Source organism: Callithrix jacchus, chromosome 4 (assembly GCF_049354715.1).
Source record: "Callithrix jacchus isolate 240 chromosome 4, calJac240_pri, whole genome shotgun sequence".
Taxonomy (NCBI): Eukaryota; Metazoa; Chordata; class Mammalia; order Primates; family Cebidae; genus Callithrix; species Callithrix jacchus.
The window spans coordinates 145,068,025-145,085,838 of record NC_133505.1 but is presented as its reverse complement, the minus strand read 5'-3'; the positions used below and the strand labels follow the sequence as shown (position 1 = coordinate 145,085,838).

Below are 17,814 nucleotides of genomic sequence, written 5' to 3'. Positions count from 1 at the left end.
ATCAACCAGACAGAAAATCAACAAGGATACCCAGGGCTTGAACTCAGACCTGGAGCAAGCAAACCTGGTGGACATTTACAGAACTCTCCACCCCAAATCCACAGAATACACATTCTTCTCAGCACCACATCACACCTACTCTAAAATTGACCACATAATTGGAAGTAAAGCACTGCTCAACAAATGCAAAACAACTGAAATCATAACAAACAGCCTCTCAGACCATAGTGCAATCAAGTTAGAACTCAGAATTCAGAAACCGACCCAGAACCGCACAGCTTCATGGAAACTGAACAACTGGCTCTTGAATGTTGACTGGGTAAACAACGAAATGAAGGCAGAAATAAAGAAGTTCTTCGAAACCAATGAGAATGAAGACACAACATGCCAGAACCTCTGGGACACATTTAAAGCAGTCTCTAGAGGAAAGTATATAGCAATAAGTGCCCATATGAGGAGAATGGAGAGATCCAAAATTGACACCCTATCGTCAAAATTGAAAGAGTTAGAGGAGCAAGATCAAAAAAACTCAAAACCCAGCAGAAGACAAGAAATTACTAAGATCAGAGCTGAGCTGAAGGAGATTGAGACACGAAAAACCCTTCAAAAAATCAATAAATCCAAGAGCTGGTTTTTTGAAAAGATCAACAAAATAGACAGACCACTAGCCAGATTGATTAAAAAGAAAAGAGAGAACAACCAAATAGATGCAATAAAAAATGATAAAGGGGAAATCACCACAGATTCCACAGAAATTCAAACCATCATCAGAGAATATTACAAACAACTCTATGCACATAAACTAGTAAACCTGGAAGAAATGGATAAATTCCTGGACTCCTGTGTCCTCCCAAGCCTAAACCAGGAGGAAGCTGAAACTATGAATAGACCAATAACAAGGTCTGAAGTTGAGGCAGCAATTAAGAGCCTACCTCACAAAAAAAGCCCAGGTCCAGATGGGTTCACAGCCGAATTCTACCAGACACACAAGGAGGAGCTGGTACCATTCCTTCTAAAACTATTTCAAACAATCCAAAAAGAGGGAATCCTTCCCAAATCATTTTATGAGACCAACATCATCCTGATACCAAAACCCGGCAGAGACCCAACGAGAAAAGAAAACTTCAGGCCAATATCCATGATGAACATAGATGCAAAAATCTTCAATAAAACACTGGCAAGCCGATTGCAACAGCAAATCAAAAAACTTATTCATCATGATCAAGTAGGATTCATCCCAGGGATGCAAGGCTGGTTCAACATACGCAAGTCTATCAACGTAATTCACCACATAAACAGAACCAAAAACAAAAACCACATGATTATCTCAATTGACGCAGAGAAGGCATTTGACAAAATTCAACAGCCCTTTATGCTAAAAACCCTCAATAAACTCGGTATCGATGGAATGTATCTCAAAGTAATAAAAGCTATTTATGACAAACCAACAGCCAATATCATACTGAATGGGCAAAAACTGGAAGCATTCCCTTTGAAATCTGGTACTAGACAAGGATGCCCTCTCTCACCACTCCTATTCAATATAGTACTGGAAGTTCTAGCCAGAGCAATCAGGCAAGAAAAAGAAATAAAGGGTATTCAAATAGGAAAGGTGGAAGCCAAATTGTCTCTATTTGCAGACGACATGATAGTATACCTAGAAGACCCCATTGCCTCAGCCCAAAAACTCCTGAAACTGATAAACAACTTCAGCAAAGTCTCAGGATATAAAATCAATGTGCAAAAATCACAAGCATTCATCTACACCAATAACAGACTTAAAGAAAGCCAAATCAAGAGCGAACTGCCATTCGCAATTGCTACAAAAAGAATAAAATACCTTGGAATACAACTCACAAGGAACGTAAGGGACCTCTTCAAGGAGAACTACAAACCACTGCTCAACGAAATCAGAGAGGACACAAACAGATGGAGAAACATTCCATGTTCATGGTTAGGAAGAATTAATATTGTGAAAATGGCTATACTGCCCAAAGTAATTTACAGAATCAACGCTATCCCCATCAAGCTACCATTGACTTTCTTCACAGAACTGGAAAAAACCACCATGAACTTCATATGGAACCAAAAGAGAGCCCGCATAGCCAAGTCAATTCTAAGCAAAAAGAACACAGCGGGGGGCATCACACTACCGGATTTCAAACTATACTACAAGGCTACAGTAATCAAAACAGCATGGTACTGGTACCGAAACAGAGATATAGACCAATGGAACAAAACAGAGGCACCGGAGGCAACACAACATACATACAACTATACAATCTTTGATAAACCTGACAAAAACAAGCAATGGGGCAAGGATTCCATGTTTAACAAATGATGTTCGGAAAACTGGCTAGCCATGTGCAGAAAGCAGAAACTGGACCCCTTCCTGACACCTTACACTAAAATTAACTCCAGATGGATTAAAGACTTAAACATAAGACCTGGCACCATAAAAACCCTAGAAGGAAATCTAGGCAAAACTATCCAGGACATAGGAGTAGGCAAGGACTTCATGAACAAAACACCAAGAGCATTGGCAACAAAAGCCAAAATAGACAAATGGGACCTAATGAAACTCCACAGCTTCTGCACGGCAAAAGAAACAGTCACTAGAGTGGATCGGCAACCAACAGAATGGGAAAAAATTTTCGCAGTCTACCCATCTGACAAAGGGCTGATATCCAGAATTTACAAACAACTCAAGCAGATTTACAGGAAAAAAACAAACAAGCCCATTCAAAAGTGGGCAAAGGATATGAACAGATACTTTACGAAAGAAGACATATATGAGGCCAACAATCATATGAAAAAATGCTCATCGTCACTGGTCATCAGAGAGATGCAAATCAAAACCACATTGAGATACCATCTCACGCCAGTTAGAATGGCGATCATTAAAAAATCTGGAGACAACAGATGCTGGAGAGGATGTGGAGAAAAAGGAACACTTTTACACTGTTGGTGGGAGTGTAAATTAGTTCAACCATTGTGGAAGACGGTGTGGCGATTCCTCAAGGCCTTAGAAATAGAAATTCCATTTGACCCAGCAATCCCATTACTGGGTATATATCCAAAAGACTATAAATCGTTCTACTATAAGGACACATGTACACGAATGTTCATTGCAGCACTGTTTACAATAGCAAAGACCTGGAATCAACCCAAATGCCCATTGATAATAGACTGGATTGGAAAAATGTGGCACATATACACCATGGAATATTATGCAGCAATCAGAAATGATGAGTTCGTGTCGTTTGTAGGGACATGGATGAATCTGGAAAACATCATCCTCAGCAAACTGACACAAGAACAGAAAATGAAACACCGCATATTCTCACTCATAGGTGGGTGATGAAAAATGAGAACACATGGACACAGGGAGGGGAGTACTAAACACTGGGGTCTATTGGGGGGAAAAGGGGAGGGCCAGTGGGAGGGGGAGGTGGGGAGGGATAGCCTGGGGAGAAATGCCAAATGTGGGTGAAGGGGAGAAGAAAAGCAAAGCACACTGCCATGTGTGTACCTACGCAACTGTCTTGCATGCTCTGCTCATGTACCCCAAAACCTATAATCCAATAAAAAATTAAAAAAAAAAAAAATGCTAAGTAAAACTTGTTCTTATCTAATCATCAAATTGAAACCTCTATTAGGCAATATCTAGCGAGCTTTCAATACTTAATTGTTCTCTACATTAGATATTTATTCTTTCCTATAATTATTCCTTACAACTAATCTGAACTTGTGAGATTTTGTTGTTTATAATCTCCATCAGAAAATTTAAACCTCCTAGGCACCCCCACGAAATAAATTTGTAACACCAAAATAAAACAAAAACCAAAATCTTCCCCTCAGAAGTCCTTTATGAAAGAGTTGGAAATAACTTATACCCAGAAATTAGACCTATTTGAGGGTATGATATCCAATTCTAGATGTAGAACAAGACCAGGTCTTCTGTGACAGGAGACTGAAGACAGAGGCATGAGTTAATCCATCTGAAAATGATCCACTGTTACTAGCCTGAACTCTGATTCACAGGAGATCACATGGGACCTAATTTGAAACAAATTCTTTAAAATCATTCCTTTCATGAGCCTTCAGCATCACCAGTCACAAATAGATTCTCTCTTTAGTATTGGCTTAATTTCCCCAGTCTCTAACCAACTAGTCCTGTAGGAAGTAATTGTATAATGATTTGTTTTCTAAAAGATATTAAAAGACAATTACCAATTTAAGTACCTAGGCACCAATGGAACTTCATTCCAATTTGCTAAAGTCGAGAGAATTGAGAGTTAGAAACTACTTATGTGAAATTTGTAAATCTGCACAGAGGAATTCATTTTAAAGGATGGGTATAGAGGTATCCATTGAAAAGTGATGTTTTTGGAAAGTCCATGGAAACTTTAAGCAGACTTCTTGTGACAGAATTACAAAAAATAACTACAAAAATAGATGATCATTCTTATGATCTATGCTATGGTTTGACTATTTCCCCCCAAGTTCACATGTTTACAGCAAGTGCAGTAAAGGATTATTCTGGAGTCTTAGGATTTCATGTCTGCTCTGTTGGGTTTTTGGACTCACTTGGGGCATGTTACTCCTGTCTTGCCTATTTCTCCCCCTTTAGAATGTGAATGTCTATCCTATGCTTCCTACCCTTGTATTTTGGAAGCATGCAATCTGTTAACTTCACAGGCCCACAGCTGGAGAGAAACTTGCTTTGGAATGAATCAGGCATTTAGTTTAAACTGTACCTGATTTAGACGAGACTCTTGAGTTGGTGCTGAAACTCCTGGGATGGAATTAATGTTTTCTGCATGTGAGAAGAACCTGCATTTTGGGGGCCAGAGTGAAATGCTATGGATTGAATGTGTCCCCCAAAATTCACGTGTTGGAAACTTTATCTATAATGCAACAGTGTTGACAGGTGGGACCTTTAAGAGGTGATTATGTCCTAAGGGCTCTGTCCTCATGAATGGATTTGTGTTGTTATCATGGACATGAGTTAGTTATCTTGGGAATGGGTTCCTGGTCAAAGCATGAGTTTGGCCCCCTTCCTCTCCCCACCACCCTGAACTCCTTGAGTGCTCTCTTGCCCTTCCCTCTGTGGGATGATACAGCAAGAAGGCCCTTATCAGATGCAAGCCCCTCAACTTTTGGCTTCTCAGCCTCCAGAACTGTCAGAAATAAATCTGTTATTGATAAATTATTCACTCTCAGGTATTCTCTTATAGCAGTACAAAATGGACTAAGACAATCCCCAGAAGCTTAAGATACTTCATTTATGACTTAAGCTTCTGGGAATATGAACACAGCAAATAACCTAGTTTAGTCCCATCAATTAACTTACCGGTGTCATCATCAAAATCAGACAGGACTGATTCAATTCCATCCTCACTGCTGGCTGACTGTTCCTGAAGTCTTCGGGGCAAGCTGGCAAGTCTCCCACTAAGGAATATTGGCTTCAAGGGCATTTTGTAGATTTTTGCCAATAACTAAATTTAGAAAAAGATAAACTGCAATTATATACTGGAAAAAGTTGCACTGTGGGTGTTACATAATCATGAAATGATACACTAGTCCTAAAGGGAGATGGGAAACTAGACACTGAAAGTTTGATGTTTGTGATTTGGATTTCAAATCACAAGAGGCATTTATTCCATGAAACAGATGAAATGGCATTGAATGGCAACAAAAAAGTCGAGGGAAAAAGGATCCTCTGGATAATTTTCCAGTATTTTAATTACATATGAGTTTTATAGACTTTTATAAACCTACCCAGGGAACCATGAAACATGTCAAGAATTTTTGCCTATGGGAAAAAGTGTTCTGTGGGTATCACCGAGAAGACAGTTCACAGGCCAATGAGATACCAGACTCTGATTTCTCCTTCCCTTGACTCAACCTCTCAGGAAACACAGGGATAAGAGCACTTAGAGAAATGGAGGCTGTAGCCAGGAGGGAAAGAGGAAGGTCTCAGAAGCTGAGCCAGCAGAGTGGCCTGGGCTCTTCATCCCCCTCTTGTGACTAGTGCCCAGGCCCCCATGGGATCTCTGTTACTGGGACAAACTTCCAAAGATCCTTCTGTCTTCATGAATGAGAATCCTGCCATGCCCACATTGTTCGAGGAACCATGGCTGTGAGCAAACAGACAAAATTCCTGTCCTGGTGGGTCTCACCAACTACAATCCTTTCTAAAATAATTACATTTCAGTCATCAATGCTACAGAAAAATCTAAACAGGTGGTACTAGAAATAGTGAAGGCCGGGCATGGTGGCTCATGCCTGTCATTTTAGCACTTGGGAGGCCGACGCTGGCTGTTCTCTTGAGGTCTGGAGTTCGAGACCAGCTTGGACAACATGACGAAACCCTGTCTCTACTAAAGATGCAAAAATTAGCTGGGTGTGGTGGTGCTACTAGGGAGGTTGAAGCAGGAGAATCACTTGAACCTGGGAGGTGGAGGTTGTAGTGAGCCGAGATTGTGCCACTGCACTCCAGCCTGGGTGACAGAGCAAGATTCTGCCTCAGGAAGAAAAAAACAAAAACAACAGGGGGACTCTAGGCAGGAGTTGGCAGATCCTTTAGCCAAGAGAGACACTTTGCTCTGCGCTCTGAAGAGGTGACGTTTCAGATGAGATCTGGGAGATAAAGAGTGGCACCTAGAATCTGGGGAGAATCTCAGCAGAGGAAGCAGTGATGGCCCTTGGCAGTAATGAGCAGGTGTATTGGGGGAAGGGCAGAAGCTCAGCATGGCTGTAGCACTGTGAGAAGGAAGGATGTGAGGGTGGAAAGGGAGCCAGGCAGGGGTCATGTCACACGAGGCCTGGGGAGGCAGCTGGATGGAGAAGCCAGGGATGTGTGTCCCTTCTAAAGCCATGGGCTCAGTGCTGTCACCCAGGAAGAGGCTATACATAGATCCCCAAAGAGGCCCAAGGACACCACATGGGAAGACAGGTGAGAAAGTACTGAGAGAGGTGTGTCACTGAAGCTTAGAAAGAAATGGCTTCAGGGAGTGGGCACAGTGTCAGGCAGAGAAAAATGGGCACAATGACACTCACTGCTCACTTTGACAGCACTGTTTTATTCTGTTTTTTTTACTAGATTAAAAAAAATATTTTTGAAACAGTCTCGCTCTGTCACCTAGGCTGGAGTGCAATGGCATGATCTTAGCTCACTGCAACCTCCGTCTCCCGGGTTGAAGCAATTCTCCTCCCTAAGCCTCCCACATAGCTGGGATTATGGGCCTGTGTCACCATATCCGGCTAATTTTTGTATTTTTAGTACAGATGGGGTTTCACCATGTTGTCCAGGCTGGTCTTGAACTCCTGACCTCAGGTGATTTGCCCACCTCTATGAGGTGATCTTGACTGAACATATCTTTCTTTTATTAATGTCCCTCTTCACTGCTTGCGCCACCCCCTCCACTTTTTGGTGCCCTCAGAAAGACTTTCCATGACCTCGTGACCCCTTCCCCTAAAACCTCATGCAGATATAGAGATTCCTGTAGTTTGGACCTCTGAGTGTGAGGGAGAAGTTTCAGATATCTCAGCATGCAATGGTGTGTTCTAGCATGTTTTCATTATTTTCTTTCCTTCATAGAAAAAGGAGATATAGACTTCACATCTGAGCCCCAATCTACTCAGAGATGGCAAAGTGTCTCTCTTGGGCTTCAGCAAAAGACCCCCATGCGCGTTGTGCAAGCATCTTCCAAGGCAGGTTTCCAGGCCTGGCGCCCAGCTGGACCCCTCCCCTACCTGAGAGCAGCGCCTGAGGTAGTCCAGGGCTGGGAGGCACAGGTCTGTGGACGGGGCTCCGGGTGCCGGGACACAGTCTCCAATCTCTTTACAGTCCACCTCCCCTAGGGGTGGCATGAGGACAAAGACCAACAGTATTACTCTTGCGGGCCCCCTTCAATAGGAGACCTGTTGACCCAATAGCACTAGTGCACCAAATAGCTACTAAAAGAGAGTGGGAGAAAAATGACTTCAAACTGCACAGCCCTGAGGAAAATCCTTTCAGCCATTCTCTGCCCTGCATGTGCACATGTTAAATATAGTTGGGGCCAGGTGCAGTGATTCATGGCTGCAATCCCAGCACTTTGGGAGGCTGAGGCGGGCGGATCACCTGAGGTCGGGAGTTCGAGACCAGCCTGACCAATATGGAAAAACCCCGTCTCTACTAAAAGTACTAAATTAGCTGGGTGTGGTGGTGCATGGCTGTAATCTTGCTACTGGGAAGGCTGAGGCAGGAGAATCCCTTGAACCCAGGAGGTGGAAATTGTGGTGAGCTGAGATTGCACCACTGCACTCCAGCCTGGGCAACAGAGTGAGACTCTGTCTCAAAAATAAAAAAAAATACAATTGGGATCATACTGTCCCACCTATCGTTTTGTTGAGATGATATGGTTTAGTAGCTCCTCCTTCCACTAATCGATGGACATTTCCTCTCTATTCTACCACAGTACTTTCAGTGGCTGGACGGTGTTCCTTTGTACATGGGTACACGTACAAAGGGACCTGCTGTTAGAGGGAGTAACTTGATGACAGAGGACAGTCCCAGAGGCAAGTCCTGGATTGGGCTGGAATGAAGCACTTCCCTCTCTCCATTTGGAAAAGGATTTCTTTCCCTGCCAGTGCGTGGAATTAAATGGCGATGATAAATGAGGGATCTGGGAAGAGTCTAAACATCTGGGGTTTGGGGACAGAGACTACTTAATTGCATTTAAATGGTTTTTCTATTTTTTCTACATATCTAGAGATTTAACATGTCTGTAGAGGGGTATCTAGGTTTTTCTATAAGAATAGTAACTGAATTATTATAATTTCTCTTCTCATAATGAATCCATTTCTATGCATTTAATCAAATAATTTATTTATTGTAATTGTTTCTAATTGTCTACAATTGTAAGAGCAAGAACCCTCCCCAGTGAGTAAACAGACATAATTACTAGGCATTAGTTAAAATTCAGAAGTAAAGAGGCATGTTTCTCCTTTAAAAAAAAAAAAACCAAAACATTTCTTAGGTTTTTGATCAAGGGTTAGCAAATGTTTTTGGCAAAAGGCCCAAGAGTAAATACTTCAGGCTCTGCAGGTCACACTGTCTGCATTGCAGCCACTCAACTCTGTCACGGTAGTATGGAAGCAGCCATCGACAAATGAGCATGCTGTGTTCTAATCAAACTGTTTTTACAAAAACCATGGGATACAGCTTGCCAACTCCTGGTTTAGATGAACCCATTTTATAATATAAAAACACAGACCAGGTCAAATGCCTGTTGAAATAAGCAGGTGGGAATTAACAACACATTCATTTCCTATCCATGGTTACAGCAGGCATCCCAAAGGTTTTGACTATGGCCACTGTGTATTTGAACACATCCAAATCTATGTGAATGGCACGCCCTGGAGCCAGGCAGGACACAGGCACCGTGACTATACAGAGGGCTCTACCTTTCCCATTGAACCCAGGCCCCATCCAAATAACTAACTCCATCTTATAATTCACAGAAGAAAAAAAAACAGGCTGTTTTCAATATCTTCCATGTGATGGTTTATTTTAGGTGTCCGCTTGACTGGATTAGGGGGGACCCAGATGACTGATAAAGCATGATTTCTGGATGTGTCTATGAGGCTGGTTCTGGAAAAGGTTGGCGTTTGAATCAGACTGAGTAAGGGAGCTCCAACCTCGCCCAATGCAGGCAGACACCATCTAATCAGCTGAGGCCCAGGGAGAACAAAAGGCAGAGAAAAGGAGAATTCTCTCTGTCTCTGTCTCTGTAGCTGGGATACCCTTCTCCTGTCTTAGAGCTACAGCTTCTCAGGCCTCCACCTTCAGACTAAGAGTTACACCCTCGGTGCCCCTGGTTCTGGGGCCTTTGAACGTGAACTGAGCCATGTTACCAGCTTCCCTGGTTTTCCAGCTTGCAGAGGGTCTACCGTGGGACTTTTCAGCCTCCAGAATTGTATGAGTGTTCTAAGATTTCCAACCTCAGATTAAGCAACATTATATTAAATAATTGCCTTTATGCAGAAACCTATTCTTAGTGTCATGATTAGCAGCTTGAGTTTGATTTCCCAACTTTTTAGCAGAAGAATTCCTCCTACCCCAGGTTTTATTAATTATAAAATATATTTTCTAAGTATAGAAGTCCCCCTTCTTGAAAGCCTCGTGTATTTCAGGAACTACCCAGATGATTTTATACTTAATTTAGAAACACCTTAACAAAATAGATTCTCACTATACAACATGACCTGTGATAGCAGATTTTTATAGCGCATGGGTTTATCTGGGGTGAAATGAAAGGGAGGGACACTTAGTTAAACCAAAAGGTTTAGAAGAAACTTAAAATTTTGAGAGTTTCCATAGAGTCTGATTAAACCTGGAGCCTGAGAACCTTTTAAAAAGGGAAAATATAAGGTTGATATTATTCTTTGACAATAAAGTTGGTATAAAATAATAAGCAAATAGATTAAAAATATGCTATAAGCTATTCCATGAACACAATGAAAAGTATCAACTTTGGATAAAATTCAAGCTGCTTTCACAGTAAGTTTTTGCTTCTGAGTGCACAGCGCCACACCACCTGCTTGTATCCCAGTGGGCCCTGTCGCCAGCCATACAGAGCCACCCTGGAAAGGGTCCTCAGCTGTTACAAGGCATGAGAGAAAGGTTCTGCTTACCCAGTCCTTTGACAAACTTCATAAGGCACATGATGTAGCTAGTAGCTGCATTAGCAAAGACCTGGATGTTGTCCGTATTGAGAAAAGCTTCAAATACATCAAACACTGGAGCTTGGCCTTTTCCTAAGGGAGGAAGATGATAGAATTGTAAGAAAGTAAGTTTCTACTCTTGGGGTTGCCAGGGTGGCCCATATTCCCAGCATCTTCCACGGGGGCCTTGAGGAAGATCTACTGGCGAGATGCCTGGGCTTTTTTATTGAACCATTGGCTTGGCTCCAGTGCCATGCTCAGTTTTGCTGGCTCAGCAAAGAGATGAGGGCTGAGCTGGCCGAATGCAGAGCTGAGGCAATGTGCTGGTCTAGACAGCAGGGAAATAGGCGACCTCTGGAATGCTCCTGCACAGGTAATTATAGATTTCTACAGGGCAGGGCAGGGCAGGTGTAGATAGACCTTTGGTGGCATCTGTGAGTTTATACCTGTGCAGAAAAAGAGCACAGAAGGTCTGAGGCCACTCTCCTTTTAGAAAGCTTGCTTGCAAAATTGATCTTTGGCTGGTGTCTGGGAACTCAGCTCTGAAAGTACTCCCAGGCCACAGTTAATGGTAAGAGTAGTTCACTGTGCCTGGACTGTTCACGCAAACCATTTGGTTTATGCTGAACACCTGCTTTCCTACTGGGAGTCTGGGATTTTGGTATGTGCTAGGGAAGGGGTACGTAAGTGACCAGCCCCCAGCTAGATCTCTAATGGGCTTCCATGGGCAGAAACATTGCAAACATGTTGCTGTGTTTTCACTGCTGTGGAGGAATGTGGTCTGTGTGATACTTCATGGGAGGGTGACAGCACAGGGAAGCTGGTGCAGATTCCTCCAGATTGTCTGTGTCTTTCCTCTGTATAATCTGCTGTGTCCTTCCTACATTGCTAAAACTTGGTCATGAGCTGTGCAATAAACCTCCGCATAACTATATTCTGGGTCCCATGAGTCCTTCTGGTAGGTTTCTGAGTTTAGGGGAGGTCTTGGGAACCTCTGAGACAACACTGCTGGGCCCTGGGCATGCCTTATGGGTACCCTTCCTTTTCCAGCAGACCGAGTCTTCCTCATTCTGATTACTCTGTGTTATGATACTTTTCTGCTTCTTAATAGCAAGTGGATAACATTTTCCTTTTTGGCCTTAAAAATGAACTCAACACAGCAATGTATAAGTGAAACAACAGAAGCCTCTCAGCCTTATTGTCCAATTGTCAGCAAGAACAAGGCCTGACAATGCTCAGGGCTCTCAGCCTGCTGGCAGAACTCAGAACACCCATTCCTGCTATACCACATTCTCTCCTGATGATAAAACATGACTGACAATCTGTTTTCCCTATTGTTCAATCATTTTTTTACATGAAACTTGGCAGAGAGAATTAATGCTGAATAGCAAGAATCATCCAAACATTCTCACCCATGGAGTAGTCACCAACCAGGTACTCCTTCACCTCTGACTTGTTCCCACCATGCACTGTTTCCAGGGCACTGAACAAGGGTCTCCATCCGGACTGGATCTGCGTGGAACACACTTCAACCAGCTCACCAATGGATGTGACAACCTGGCAGAGGCAAAGCAAGTGGTACTTAGTCCTCTCCTTAAAAGGAGCAGAATTTCTGGGAAGGGTGATATATTTCTCTGTTCCCTATTTTGGAGTTAATTTTAGTAAAAAAGAAAAACCAGAACAGAAAAACTCACTCAAAAGTCTTCTGAATAATCAGCCATATTGTATTAATTTGCATTTCACTCATGACCAATGTTGCTAAGCAACTTTTCACATCTTCTTAGCTGTAGATTTTGTTGTTTTTAAAAATTGGGTACATGTCTTTTCATTATTATTTTTTTGTTTTTAGAGTTCTTTATATATTACCAAGATTAATTTGCAAATATGTTTACACAGCTTTGGCTTTTTGAAAGTTTTGTTTTCTAATGGGGTCTTTTGAAGATGAACAGTTCTTAATTTTTGTGAAGTCCAATTAATCTATTTTTCTTTTAATGGATCATATTGTTAGTGTCATTTCTAAAAAATCTTTGCTTTACTCAAGGTCTCAAAGATTGTCTCCTTTACTTTCTTCTAGAAATAGAGTTTTTGTTCTTATGTCTACATCATGACCCATTTTGAATATATTTTTTTAACATGGTGAGAAGTAAAGGTGTAAGTTTATTTTTATCACATACATTCAAGCACAATTTGCTGAAAATGTCCCCTCTGATTGAATTGCAATGCTATCTTCATCAAAAATCAATTGATGATAAACAGAGAATGTATTTCTGTACTGTTCAGTTCCAGTTCCACTGAACTATAGGTCTGTCTTCACGTGAATATCACACTGTGTTGATTACCGAAATTCTGAAATCAGGTAGTGTACATTTTCAAAATTTGCTCTTCTTTTTCAAGTTTGTTTTCTCTCTTCTATTCTACACAGTTTCATATAAATTTGAGAATCACTTTGACAATCTCTTCAAAAAGGTCTGCTGGGTTTTTAATCAGAATAGCACTGAATATATACATCAATTTGGGGAAATTTGCCGTTTTAAAAATATTGAGTCTTTCAATCCATGAATATGGTATATCTCATACTTATCTGAATCTTCTGTAATTTCTCTCAGCAATGTTTTGTAGTTTTTGTGTACAGGTCTTGAGCTTCTTTTGCTAAATTTATTCATAAATATTTTATTATATTTGATGTTCTTATGAATGGAATTGCTCTTATTTATCTTTGGATAGTTTATTTCTCATATGTAGAAATTCAATTGATTTTAGCATGTTGATCTTGTATGCAGTGACCTTGCTCAACTCACTATTAAGTTTAGAATTTTTTAAAAAATCCCATATAATTTTCTATATACAACCTTGTGTTGTCTGTGAACTAAAACAGCTTTACTTTTCTTTTCAAACCTCGATGTCTTAATTTCTTTATGCAACGAGTAAAAGTTAATGTTGAGCAGAAACAGAGAAGACAGAAATCCCTGTGTTATTACTGACCACAAGGGAAAAGCACTGTCTTTCATCGTTAGATATAGGATTCTCAAAGACGCCCCTTATCTCATGAAGGAAATCCCTCTAATTCCTCTTTTCTTACAAGGTTTTGTCAAAAATGGGTTATGAATTTTGTTAAATGTTTTGTTGTATCTATTAAGATAATCATATGGTTTTAATCTTTTATTCTACTAAGTTTTATGTTAATTGATTTTGAGCTGTTAAACCAATCTTACATTGCTGGGATAAATTCCATATGCCACGATGTTTAATCTTCTTTATGTGTTGCTGGATTTAGTTTGCTAGTTTTTTTTTTTAGACAGGGTCTCACTCTGTTGCCCAGGCTGGAATGTAGTGGCATGTGATCACTGCTCACTGCAGTTTCAACTTTCTGGATTCAAGGAATCTTCCCACCTCAGCCTCCTGAGTAGCTGGGACTACAGGCAGGCACCACTACACTCAGCTATATGTATATATATTTTGTAGTGATGGGGGTCTCACTATGTTTCCTGGCATGGTCTTGAAACTCCTAGACTCAAGCAAACCTTCCACTGTGGCCTCCCAAAATGCTGGGATTACAGTTGTGAACCACTGTAACTGGTAATTTTTAATGGAATTTTTTTTGCCTAATTTCATAAAGAATATTGGTCTATAGTTTTCTTTCTCGTGGCTTTGGTATCACAGAAATGCAGGCCTCATAAAATGGGTTTGGAGGTGTTCCTTCCTGCTTTATTTTCTGGTAGAGCTTGAGTAGGGTTGCTGTTATTTCATCCTTAGTTTATAGATTCACCAGTGAGCCCATCAGCTTTGGTTTTTGTGGGGAGTTTTTTTTTTTTTTAAACAAGAACTGATTAAATTATTGCCCCCCAAATAACAATCATGAAGACACATCACCTGTTTGAAAGAACTATACCATCAGATAGTTACAAAATTTAATAGTAAGGATCAAACAGTGGTTATTGGTCTAACCAATCCACTTTGACAGCTTTGAAGTGTTCAGATGCTACTTTTAAAATAAAAGTGACAAATACCAATCACGCTCTCATACTACTGTTCGGGAGCTACATAAAGTTGGTTCTGCAAATAGTTCAATCTACAAAGGTAGGAGAATAACACTGTAATCACTGGTGATCAAACCAAAGGTGTAATTTTACAAATCACTTTTAGTAAGAATCAATTCTAACATTTTAAAAGTCTAAATCTGCTTAAAACTCAAAGCCATATATTTTTCTACTTGAGACCAAAATAAATTTCTTTTTTCCTATCTAAACATAATTCTTTGAGGTGAATCTGAATTCACGTGATATATCTTGTCAAACTTTCCCAAAGAATTTTAAGCCCTGTTTAGAGACAAATTCTTATGTTACATATACACATATTTTTATTTTACATATTTTTACTTCAAAGACTAATGACAACTTTATGAGGTTAATAGGCCTTTAATGTGCAACGATTACCACAATCTGATTTTAAAACAATTGTACTTACCCCTCAAAAAACTCAGTACCCATCTGTAGTTGTTTCCTATTCCACCACCCAACCCTCAGCCCTAGGCAACCACTAATGTACTTTCTGTCACTGTAGATTTTCCTATTGTGCACCTATCATATAAATGCAGTCATATAACATATGGTCTTTGGTAATTGGATTTTCTCACGTAATGCAATGTTTTCAAGATTCATCCATGTTGTACATATATCAAAATTTCATTTTTATTGCTGAATAATATTTCATAGTGTGGACATAACCAAATTTAATGTATCTGTTAGTTGCTAGAGTTGTTTCTAACTTTTTGGTTATCATGAATAATGTTACTATGAATATTTGTGTACAAGATTTGTATGGATGTTTTCATTTCTCTTGGGTATATGCCTCTTGAGAAACTGCCAGACTGAAAGCAGCCACACATTTTACCTTCCCACAAGTAGTGCATGAGGGTTCCAATGTCTCCACCTCCTCCCTCACCAACACTTGCTATTATCTATCTTTTTTATCCTAGTAGATGTGAAATAGTGTCTCACATGGTTTTGATTGACATTTTCCAAATAACTAATGATGGTGAATGTCCTTTCATTAATGCATATTTAATTGCATTATTGACATGGTTCTATTTACATATGTCATTTGCTATTTGTTTTCTGCATATTTATATATCAGGTTCTTTTTGTTCCTCTGTTCTTCTTTTATTACCTTCTTTTATGTTAAACACTTTTTTTGTGTGTGATCACCTTCATTCCTGGTTATTTTTTAATCTATTTTTTTGTGTTATTCTCTTGGTTACTGCCCTAGGGATTATAATATGAATCTTCAATTGATCACATTTTACCTGAAGTTAATACTGACCTAATTCTGGCAAAATACAGCAACTTTGCTTCTATATAAGCTGAATTTCCCATCCTTCCTTTCTGCTGTTATTTATATTACATCTTTATGTTTAATAAATCCAACAATACAGTGTTAAAGTTATTGCTTTAAACGTGTTTTTAAAATAAATTAAGAGAAAGAGAAAAATGTACACCCAGTTTATTTTCCCATATATGTACCATTTCTTCTTATGCGACAGATTTACCCGTTTGTGTTATTTCTTTCAGCTTAAAGGAATTTAGTATTTCTTGTAGAACAGATCTATTGGCACGATATTCTTCCAAATTTTATCTGACAATGTTTTTATCTTCATTTTTAAAGAGTAATTTCTCTAGGATTATCCATTAACAGCTTGTTTTCTTTTCAGCACTTTACATATGTCATTGTATTGTCTTCTAGCCTTCAGGCTTTCTGAAGAAGTCAACATTAGTTAATTCTAGCATTACTACCTCTGTAGTAATATATAGAGTCTTTCTCTTGCTGCTTTTAATGTTTTGCCCTTCTTGTTGAGCATTTTGACTATAATGTGTCTATCGTAGATATCTTTGTGTTGATCCTAATGGGGGCTCCAGTATTTTTTAAAATCTATTTTCCTGTTGTCTTTCTCCTCTCCATCTAGGACTCTCATTACAGGTAAGTTGGTATGCTTGACACTGTTGTACAAATCTCTGAGGCTTTGTTTATGTTTGGTCAAATTCAGTTTTGTCTGACCTTCAGAACAGATAATCTCTATTAATCTATTTCCATGTTCACTGACACTTTCTTCTGCCATCTCAGATCTTTCTGGTGATCTCGTATAGCTAATTTTTCATTTCAGCTATTGCCCTTTTCCACTTTAAAATTTGCAATTTCACAGTTCCCATTTCTGTATTTAGCGTTCCTACTTTTGAGTCACTGTCATATTTTCCCTTATCTTTGGGGAATATATTTATAATAGCTACTTTGAAGGCTCTGGCTCCCAAATACATCTGGGCTCACTCTAAGTTTCTATTTACTGTTTTTCCCTCTGAGTATGTTTCATTCTTTCCTGTTTCTTTGCATCACTCATATATTTGAAAATTAGACATTTTAGATAATATATTGCAGCAATGCTGGAGTCTGATTTATTTTTGAGGGTTTTTTTCTTCCCCAGACTAAGCTGCTTGGACTTAGGCTGTGGAGTCTGTTTCTTCCCATGGTGCTCATGTGTCTGCCCAGTTTTTGTTCTTCAGTTTTATTTTCTAGCCTGACTCCCTGGTGTTCATCCCATGTCTGCATAGCTTAGTGGTCAGCTAATCATGTGGGTGGAAACTGTGCTCAAACACCTTGAGTCTTTAAGGCTCCTACCCTCTGGCAATCAATCTGTGTGAGAAGGTTGGCCAGAATATTCAAAGTTCAGCCAGTTTTTGTCTCCCTTTTCTTTTACTTTTTGATGAGATCTTTATGGTCTCCCCTGCACATGCCCATGTTTCAGTCATCCAGGGATGTGTGAACAGACTATTTGGTCCCTCTATGAATCTCTGATTTCCAGGATCTTATGTTAGATTTCTTACTAGTTCACTACTCACTGCAAACCATAGGCTAGCAAGATTGCAGTCTTTCCCCGTTCATTTCTCCATGAAATGAACTTTCCCCGTTCATTTCTCCATGAAATGAACTTTCAGTTGAGAAGCCAATGGTCTTCTCCCCCGTCTTCTTCATACCAAGTCTGTCCCTGATAGCAGAAAAGCTCATGATTTTCTCAATCAGCTTCACACTGGTCAAACTACTATTCTTGCC

General features: G+C 40.0%; 1 protein-coding gene across 4 annotated transcripts in view; it reads right to left on the bottom strand.

The window, feature by feature from the left end:
- Positions 1–17,814, bottom strand: part of ARFGEF3 (ARFGEF family member 3) — a 182,280-nt gene that overhangs the window by 27,583 nt on the left and 136,883 nt on the right. For all 4 annotated transcript variants that reach the window (XM_035296841.3, XM_078370168.1, XM_035296844.3 and 1 more), the window contains 4 exons: positions 12,129–12,273; positions 10,687–10,809; positions 7,762–7,865; positions 5,357–5,501 (listed from right to left, as the gene is read on the bottom strand). In XM_035296841.3, coding sequence (XP_035152732.2) covers positions 5,357–5,501; positions 7,762–7,865; positions 10,687–10,809; positions 12,129–12,273 — 517 coding nt within the window. The remainder of the gene's footprint in view (positions 1–5,356; positions 5,502–7,761; positions 7,866–10,686; positions 10,810–12,128; positions 12,274–17,814) is intronic.